Source organism: Corvus kubaryi, unplaced genomic scaffold, assembly GCF_017639235.1.
Source record: "Corvus kubaryi isolate FWS band 111438036 unplaced genomic scaffold, C.kubaryi_AGA036_p1.0 37334, whole genome shotgun sequence".
NCBI lineage: Eukaryota > Metazoa > Chordata > Aves > Passeriformes > Corvidae > Corvus > Corvus kubaryi.
The window spans coordinates 25,109,708-25,119,230 of NW_024581108.1; the positions used below are offsets into that span (position 1 = coordinate 25,109,708).

At 50.2% G+C, this 9,523-nt stretch overlaps 1 protein-coding gene and 1 long non-coding RNA gene across 2 annotated transcripts in view; one reads left to right on the top strand and one right to left on the bottom strand.

Moving 5' to 3' along the window:
* LOC121666027 overlaps nucleotides 1–3,973 on the top strand; it is a 5,267-nt gene extending 1,294 nt beyond the window's left edge. Inside the window, exons 2-3 of the long non-coding RNA XR_006016542.1 lie at nucleotides 98–239; nucleotides 3,320–3,973. This is a non-coding gene — a long non-coding RNA (uncharacterized LOC121666027). The remainder of the gene's footprint in view (nucleotides 1–97; nucleotides 240–3,319) is intronic.
* A 4,035-nt stretch (nucleotides 3,974–8,008) lies between these two features.
* On the bottom strand, nucleotides 8,009–9,340 carry DIRAS3 (DIRAS family GTPase 3). The gene is made up of 2 exons (XM_042030968.1): nucleotides 9,056–9,340; nucleotides 8,009–8,903 (listed from the first exon to the last, which is right to left on the bottom strand). Exon 2 carries the CDS (start codon nucleotides 8,816–8,818, stop codon nucleotides 8,222–8,224), a length of 597 nt encoding a protein of 198 aa, XP_041886902.1. The 5' UTR covers nucleotides 8,819–8,903; nucleotides 9,056–9,340; the 3' UTR covers nucleotides 8,009–8,221.
* Between the last annotated feature and the right edge of the window lie 183 nt (nucleotides 9,341–9,523).

Here is a 9,523-nt window from a genome sequence, read left to right on the forward strand (position 1 = left end):
CATACTGGGAGCACTGGGACATGCAATGGACACACTGGGAGGGCACACTGGTTTGAACTTTGTGTTTTCTCTATTAAACATTTATTCTCCTTTTCAGCAGGGGCTGGGTAAAGACTCATCAGGAGGAGAGCTCTTGTTTTCCCTTCCTTTTGTTCCACCCCAGACATTCACCCAGTGGATGCCTCACCTATTTCTGAAGGCTGGACTGAATTCTGCAGATCCCAGTGACACAAGCACAGGTTTCCCTTTCTCCTACAAACACAAATATATATGTAAATGTTAATTATTAGTACTGGTATTATTATTAGTGTGTAGTAGTAGCCTAGATCAGGGCACTCACTCTTAGACATTGGGAAGGAATTCTTCCCTATGAGGCCCTGGCACAGGGTGCCCAGAGCAGCTGGGGCTGCCCCTGGATCCCTGGCAGCGTCCAAGGCCAGGCTGGACATTGGGGCTGGGAGCAGCCTGGGACAGTGGGAGGTGTCCCTGCCATGGCAGGGGTGGCACTGGATGGGCTTTGAGATCCCTTCCAACTCAAACCAGTCTGGAGGTGAGGCACTGGGAGGGACTCGGAGCAGGACTCGGAGCAGTATCCAGGGTGGAATCCTGTCCCCCAGCACTATTTATCTCCATGAGCTCTCTTTATTTCCTGCATAACGAGGTTCAGAGTTCAGCCAAGGGCTGCCTGCAATGCACAGCCTGGGAGGTTTTGCAGCAGCTCTGCTCTCAGGGTGCACTTTGGCCGGAGAAAGCAAAGCCAGATTTCTTCTGCCTGTTTGACACTGCTGCTCCTTCCCACCTTGGATGCTCTGTATCCCTTTCCAGGGAGGTGGGGGATTCACTGAATGAGCTCGAGGGGCTTTCCCAGATGGATCATGGAAATCTCTGACGCTGGAGAAAATGAGCCACATCACTCCAGCCCCAGTGATCCTGACAGGAGCCAGGCAGGAGCAGGCAGAGCAGAAAAGTCCAATTCTTGGACAAAATAATCAAAATCATACCATGTTCCCCCTCAAAATGTAGTGATTTTCCCCCAGGATCTGTGCAGAACAATTTTGACTTGGTTTTCCCAGGACCTTTGCAGAATGGGAATTTTGGCTTGGTGGCTTCACTGAGCTTGTACTTAACCAGAAATGCACAGGAAAATGATCCTGAAATTTGCTGGGATCAGGCAGGGGCTCATTCCCAGTTATGTTCTGGTGTGGGGTGGAGGTCGTTGTCCTGTCTTTTAGGAAAGAGGTGCTCCCAGCAATCCTGGGACTATCCCTGGGCATGGAGTCCAGAGTGACAGTCACAGAAAGGGACTTGATAAACAAAGCAGACAGCTGTGCACAGCCAGCAGCCAAGGAAGGCTTCCTCTGGAGCAGAAGAGTAATCAAATTCCGCGTGGGAGAACCGGAGGTGCAGGAGACAGCACAATGTGATTTCCAGGACAGCCATCCCTCATTGCTCCTCTCTGCAGGGCCACAGCCTGTGCCTGTCACCGTGGGCCTGGCCAGGAGCAGTTCCTGCTCTCTCATCTCCATCCCTGCTACATCAACATTCCCTCCCTGCAGGATCATCGGAGAAGGAATGGGAGCCCAGGCTCCCTTGGCTTTTCCCACCCTTGTCAGGAGGGAGCCAGCCCCCAGGAATATGATCTGAACCCCACCAATGCTTATTTTCCCTTACTCTTTATCATGTATTTCTTCCACGAAGGAGTGTCTCACTTAAATGCCCATCCCTGGGCTGCTGGAGCCAGCCTTCCCTGGAAAAGCTGTCCAAAAGGAGCACGTGTGATAAACAATCCTGTTTTGGGTGTCCATGCTGGACACCCCCGGGAAGAGCCTTGCTAAGGCTGTTTTGAGCAATAATTAATGCAACAACAATTATTAAGCACCAAATTTCCTTGTGTTCCACATGACAAACACCAACCACGCTTCAGCATCCTCTTTCTTGGGTGTAAAGACTTATTTTTCCACTAAAAATTAACCAAATGAATCAATGCCTGGAATTATGCCTGTGGGAATGAGTAATTTCTTACAGTTCATAGAAATATTTCCCATTTTTGAGCCATATTTCATTGGCTCATCTTTCCGGATAATCACAAAACCAGCCGCTCTCCCCTAGTTCCAGCTTGGACAGCTGGTAAAGCATCTGACAGCAGAAATGGCTGAAACAATCTGAGCATGAACATTCCCTTATTTATTAATTTTCTTCCCTATTTTTGGGCTTTATGTTGTTGAAATGGCACATCAGGACTGCCCAGGGTCAGACCTGTGTGCTGCAACTCAGTTGTGCTCTTCCTCAGGGGCACAAGGAGTATATTCAGTTATTCCCTCACCTCCTTATCAATCCCAGCAGGTCCATATGGACCTGTACAGGGCTGAATGTGAGTGCAGGCTGGGATCTGCTCCATCCCTGCTCCAGGGATGCTCCAAGCAGTCAGGAGGATGTGGGCAGCAGGATGTGGGCAGCTAGCACTGGCAGAAGAAGCCTTTTCATCACTCCCATCCCAGATGAGACCTTGGTCTTGATCCAAGGACTCCATGTGATGGATGGATTTTTCCCTCCAAGGAGGGATTTTCACTGCCTGGGTGTGAGCTGCTCATCCTTCACCCACGGGCAGCCTGAGGCAGATAATGGGATGCAGGGGTTGGAAGACAAGTTGTGGGAACAAAGGAAAACCATAACGTAGGAGAGACAAGTTTTCATCTCTCCATCCTTAGATATTTTTAGTCTGAAAGGCACAAATGCATCACTGAGATATGAAAGGAAAGCTCCCTGCTGCTCTCCATGTCAGAGGCTTCAGAGCAGTGCTCTGCCTGCTTTGGAGGAGGTACCTGTGGGCAACTATATCCAGGTGTAGGAAAACGGTGTCCCTTTAGCTGGAGGAGTCACAAGCAGGACACCTTCCACTATCCCAGGCTGCTCCAAGCCCCATCCAACCTGGCCTTGGACACTTCCAGGGATAGGGCAGCCACAGCTGCTCTGGGCACCCTGTGCCAGGGCCTCACCACCCGCACAGGGAAAAAATTTCTTCCCAATATTCCATCTAAACCTTCCCTTCAAACTGCCCTGCAGTTTAAATCAAATCCCCCTTGTGAAAAGCCCCTATCACAGCAGATCAGCTGCGTTTGCCCTCTGCTCAGGGCTTGGAGCAAGTTCTCAGCACAGGCTGCCAAGAAGTGATGGGCTGTGGTGGGACCCCACACCCCCCTTCCCACCTGGATAAGGGCTGAGGGCAACAGGAGGAACAGTTGGGATGGTTGAGTTGGAAGACTCTGGTTCTGTGCTAAGCCAGGAAAACACAATCATTCCTTTCCCCTCTAATTTTCAGACTTGCTGGAAGTGTGAAGAGGACAAAGAGCACCAAATGGGATGGAGGCAGCAGCCCAAGTCAGACCCTGTTCCAGTGCCCAGCTGTGCCAGCGAGGTTCAGCTCCACCACCATGGGACTGTGAACAAACCCAACCCAACCCGGCAATGCTGGGTTCCCCTCCTTCCTCTGCTCCTCCATCCTTTTTGCATTATTAAATGTATTCCAGTCTAATAGGATTTTATATATCATCATTTTCCCCCGAAGTGGGAAAAAAGGAAACAATTAGGAGCGGCAGGTCTAGCCTGGCACGAAGCAATGCCGTTAAGCAGGAGGCTGCTACGCTGCTGTTGGTTTGGAGCCTCTTTAGCATTTTCATTAGTTCCCAAAGCTTTTGATGTCCCTAATTTACGCCACAGACACTGCAGAGGAGGCAGGCGATGATTAAGACAAGCTTTTACTCTTCTGGAGTGCACCGGGTACCTCATGGCTACGGACCCTGCATATAAAGCAATATTGCTTATTATTCCGCGCTGTTTGTTCCATTAATCATGAGCCTGCCTTGCTCTGGGAAGAGGAACTGGAATACAGCAATATTCTGTCTGCTTGTTTTTAAAATACATGTGTGGGTGGACACTCCAGCTACTGCTCATATTTTTCACTTGCAAGAAGAGCTGTTCGTGATTCTCCTCCCCAGTGTTTTCTCTTGACACTGATTTTGTCGGTCGGACTCGGGAAGGGAACTGCCTCAAGCGGTCCCTTGTCAGTGAGTGTTGTATGGAAATATTGAGTATTAATTGAGAAATGCTTGAAATTCAGCATTGCAGAGAGGAAAAGAATTTCTTCGTGGAAAGGGTGGTCAGGCTGGACATTGCAATGGGCTGCCCAGGGAGGTGGTGGAGTCCCCATCCAAGGAAGGGCTACATGTGGCACTCAGTGCTCTGGGCTGGATGGCCAGGTGGGGGTTGGGCACAGGTTGGACTTCATGATCTTAGAGGGCTTTTCCAACCTGAATGATTCCATGATTCTGTGATTCAGTTTGAAGTCACTCGCTGCCCTCACAGTCTCAGCCTTCACCAGCCACCTGGGAACCAGCAGGTCTTGGGATTCCTTCAGTGTATCCCAAAGGGAATTTTCAGAGACAACTGTGTTCAACTCGTGATCCCGAAAAGACATTATGGAGGCATTAAAAGCAACTCAACAAGTTGTGTCAGCATCTTCCATGACCTTGCCTCACCACATCTGACCTCGTGAAGAACCTTCCAGAAAACTGGCAAGTTCTGGGGTTGAATGAAATGAAAAAGGGAATAAAACAACCAACTTGAGTATTATTAGTGAGCTCCCATCCTGCTCTCCAGACATGGACAGTGTGTCAGGGCATGTCTCCAAGCTGGAGGGTTTACAGGATTCATTAATAGCTCCATTAAAATCATATTGTTACCAGCTCCTGGAAAAGCACTGCTGGAAACAGCAGGTAAGGCCAGGCCAGCTCCATCAGACAGCAGAACGTGATGGATGGTTTCACCTGAATGTCCTTCTTCAAATGATTGACTGGAAAACTGCAGGTCTGTTACTTCTTTAAACTGCACTTACTCAAAAAAGGCATTTCCTTCCAACATATACCCTCACTACAAAACACAGCATCCACTCCAATGAAATTAATTTCCCTTCCTATAAGAACGATAGATTGTACACACACAAACCAGGTTAGTTCAGCTTATATGGAAGCAGCCAATTATATAATTTATTTATTAACACAGTTTTAATTTTCAGTACAGTTGAGCTGCACGCCCAAGACATAGATTATTTACAGAGCATGAAAGGCAGACACAGCAGCTGTCACTTGTTCCCCATCTGGTTTGGGTTTCTAAGCTGGGACACCCCCAGGAGCACCCCAGACTCTCCATTGCCACACAGTCCTGGTCTCATGGCAACCAAAGGAAGCTTTGAACCATGGAATTGTTTAGGTTGGAAAAGTCCACTAAGATGATCCAGCTGAATCATTCCCCCAGCACTGCCAAGGCCACCACTGACCCATGTCCCCAGGTGCCACAACTACATGGCTTTGAAATCCCTGCATGGATGGGGATTCCACTCCTGCCCTGGAGAGCCTGCACCAGGGCTGGACAACCTTCTCCATGAAGAAATTTTCCTCAATATCCACCCTGCCCCTCCTCTGGCCCAGCCTGAGGCCGTTCCCTCTCCTCCTGTCCCTGTTCCCTTCGAGCAGAGCCCGACCCCCCCGGCTGCCCCCTCCTGTCAGGGAGTTGTGCAGAGCCACAAGGTCCCCCCGGAGCCTCCTTTGCTCCAGGCTGAGCCCCTTTCCCAGCTCCCTCAGGAATTCTCCTGGGTGCAGGAATGTCTGAGCCTGTTTTGTTCCTATGGATTGTTGCTCTGACAGATCCCAGCCCTCGGAGACCTCCACACCCCGCACAGGGAACACACAGCATCGATAATGACACATTCCAGAACATCCTGGCTGTGTGAGTAATTGCAGATCCTTTGCACAGGCATCTCCATGAAGGCAGTGGGAGTTGTAGAGACATTATTAGGTCTCCTGACATTTTAAAAAGGCTTAGACAGAAAATGTCTTCGAGGGGTTTCAAAGGCTGCAATGGAACCGAAATAGTTTTTGTAATAATAACCAAACAACCCACGAGAAGCTTTGTGTAACTGCTTGGACATGAGAGAACAGAGAGAGAAAATCCATGCACAAAGAGAGGAGAAAGGAAGACTTATGTCCAAGCAAAGCTATCAGGGCTGCTTCCACAGCCCCCTGACTGCCCTAGGAGAGGTCACACACAGGGGATGACACCAGCCAGCACTGCAGGTCGAGTACTGGGAGCTTGGGGGTCCCTTCTCCAATAAAGAAAATCAGGAGCAGAGCCTCTGTGCTGATTTTGGCAAGTGAGCGTAATGTTTTGGACAGTTCCAAACTCTCCTGCAGAAGCTGGGTTTCTGAAATCATAAGGAATATATCTTTCTGATGAAGCAAATGGTGTGAGGGCTCCAGCTGAAACTGGGGCAAACTCCCCTGGCACACAGAGAGCCAACAGATCCCATGTGTGTGTAGGGACAGCCTAAGGAGACTGGAACAGCAGCTCAAGGACAGCACGGGAGACAAGGGAGCACCAGGTGCCAAGAGTTGATAAAATGTCATACATTCACGTGGATACAAACTTCATGGCTTTGTGTATTAGTCTGCAACATGAACAAAAACATTTGGGAGAAAAGGCCGTTCTTTAGCACCTTCCATTGAAACCCAGCCTGGTTTGGGTTGGGAGGGAACTTAAAACCCACCCAGTGCCACCCCTGCCACGAGCTGGGACACCTCCCACTGTCCCAGGCTGCTCCAAGCCCCAGTATCCAACCTGGCCTGGGACACTGCCAGGGATCCAGGGGCAGCCCCAGCTGCTCTGGGCACCCTGTGCCAGGGCCTGCCCGCCCTCCCAGGGAACAATTCCTTCCCAATATCCCATCCATCTCTGCCCTCTGGCAGTGGAAGCCATTCCCCTTTGTCCTGGCTCTCCAGGCCCCCATATTTCTTGCAGGCTCCCCTCAGGTCATACTTGACACAAATACTTTCACAGTAAGAGCCTGAAAGCCTCCCTCACCTCCTGTTCCACATCATGTTCACCTTCAACAATGAAATCACTTCACTGGAAAAGTGCTATAAAAAGCAGCAATTCCTCTCCTCCCGTGTCTCATGTGTCAAGACCATGTTGCTGTGTAAAAATCAAACCCACAGTGCAACACTGAGGTCTTAGAGTCTTCTGCTTGGGCTAAGACACACCAAAACAGGAGACAGAATCATGGAATTATTTAGCTTGGAAAAGCCCTCTAAGAGTTCAACTGTTCCCCAGCACTGTCAAGGCCATCACTGACCCACATCCCCAAATGTCACCTCCACACAGCTTTTAAAAACCTCCAGTCCTTTCATTCATGGGAAGCATCTGCTAAAAGTTCTCATCAGAGGGGGGGTTGCTTTGTGTAGATGCTCCTTCCCCAGGGCAGTGTTACCTGAACTGAGTCGTCCCAGGTCTCAACTAAAACCTGGGTAACTTGGATGGAGGGGGGAAAACGAGTATCTAGTAGAATTCCAGGAAGGCTGGGAAAAGGAGCTTCAGACAGCAAAACCAGGGTGATGGTTGGGCAAGGAAAAGATAACCAGCTTCTATCAATGGGCACTTACAACCTCCTGGTTACCTTCATCAGGAGGCAGCTCCTGCTCAAGGACACCAAGGATCGCTCCTGGATTGGGAGTGAGAGCACATGGAATCTCCTGCCTGAGTGAACAGAGGGAGTCGGAGCAAAGGAGGAAAGACGGACTGTTTTTATGCAGATACAGCTGTAGTCACCCCCAGAACTGCACAAGTCTCAGGACGTGCACAGCACACAGGAAATCTTCACTTCTGCCATGCAAAAACTGCAGCTTTGGTGGGCAAGCCAGCCTGTCAATCAAAAATTTAGGCACCCAGAGCCACACATATGGTCATTTTTAGTGCAAGTGCCTCACTTTGTCAGGGATTTGCTCTGGTCAATAGATTCCTGAAAACAATTTCACTCTACACATTATAGATGATTTTCTCTGAGTTAACAGGCTGGAGATATTTAAAAACTGGCACATACACACAGGAATAGAGAGGTTTGTTCTGACAGACATTTTTTTCCTCTGGAAAACTTCTTACATTAAAAACTTCTAGTCATAGGTAATTGCTAACATGGAACATTTATTGGTTTAAAAAAATAAACATGCAGAAGCCATCCTCCTTAAAAACAACACATACAATTACCCAGTGGGGATTTTAGAGCAAAGCAACAACCCTGCAAGGCGTGGATTCCTCCCAAATCTCCAGCAGAAATGTATTTTCTGTGGGAGTCCATGCTCTGGCTGTGCCGTGCAGCGAGTCCAGCCAAAGGTAATCACATAACAGAGCATTTGCCTTGCAGTTTATCTTTCTTTTTCTGCTGTTTGGATTTCTTTCCATCCACCTGGAGACTGATAGTTCTCCTCTGCTCCAGATTCAAGAGCTCCTGGAAGAGCTCCTGCACGTTGTAGTTCATTTTGGCTGACGTCTCCATGAAGGCACATTTCCACTTGCTGGCCAGCGCTTGCCCCTCGCTGGCATCCAGCTCCCTCTGCGTGTCGTCGCTTTTGTTCCCCACCAACATTATCGGGATTTTCTGGATGTCGCCTTTAATCTGACAAATCTCATCGAAGATGGGGTGAAGATCTTCCATGGATTGCCTGCTGGTGACGGAGTACACCAAGATGAAGGCATGCCCTTTGGATATGGACAGCCGCTGCATGGCAGGGAACTGATGGCTGCCCGTGGTGTCCGTGATCTGCAGGGTGCAGATGCTCTTGTCACAGCTGATCACCTGCCGGTACGTATCCTCGATGGTGGGGATATAGGTTTCCCTGAAAGTGCCCCTTACAAAGCGCAGGACCAGGGAGCTTTTGCCGACCCCCGCTGCTCCGAACACCACCACCCTGTAATCATTGCTCTGCTCAGGCATGTTCGCTGCGCCGCGACGCGAGGGGAGGTTTTCACCCAAAAAACCCGAGTTCCAGCAAGTTTACACACCCCTATGCAGAGGTGGGCTGTGGAGACGGAGGGGGAAAGGTGCGTTATTGAAATCAGCATTTAAAAAATCACTCCCATCCTTTTCCCTTGAAATAAATCACTATCCTCCCCTACCCCAGCCATGCATCCCGTGCACGTTTCGCGCTACGAGAAGAGAATAAGAATTCACCTGCAGCCATCAGCTCCACCGAGCAGCGGAACGGGGCTGAAATCGCCTGGCAGCCGCAGGGAAGAGGTATTCCAGCTCTAGGGAAGCCGTGCTTCAGCCCCGGGAAAGCCGCGCTCCAGCCCCCGGGAAGGCGTGTTCCAGCCCCCGGGAAGCGGTACCACCCTCGCCGGGAGCGCCGCGGGAGGGGAGGCTCCGTGCCGCCGTAAATCCAGCCTTCCCCTCAACCTCCCCGTGAAAACAAATAAATAATCAACACAGCCGCCTGAATTAAAGCCGCTGCAGCCGAGTTCTGCTGCTCCATCCCTCACTCCGCGCACAAAGGCGAGTCTCGCCCTCCCTCACCGCCCCGCGCCGCAGACCCCCAGGCACTGCCGGGCTCTGCCGTTTCTCTTCCACCCTGCGCATCTCCCAGCTTAATTTAGGGCTTAATTAATTTAAAAACCTCAAATCCGGGTCAGGTTTTCACCC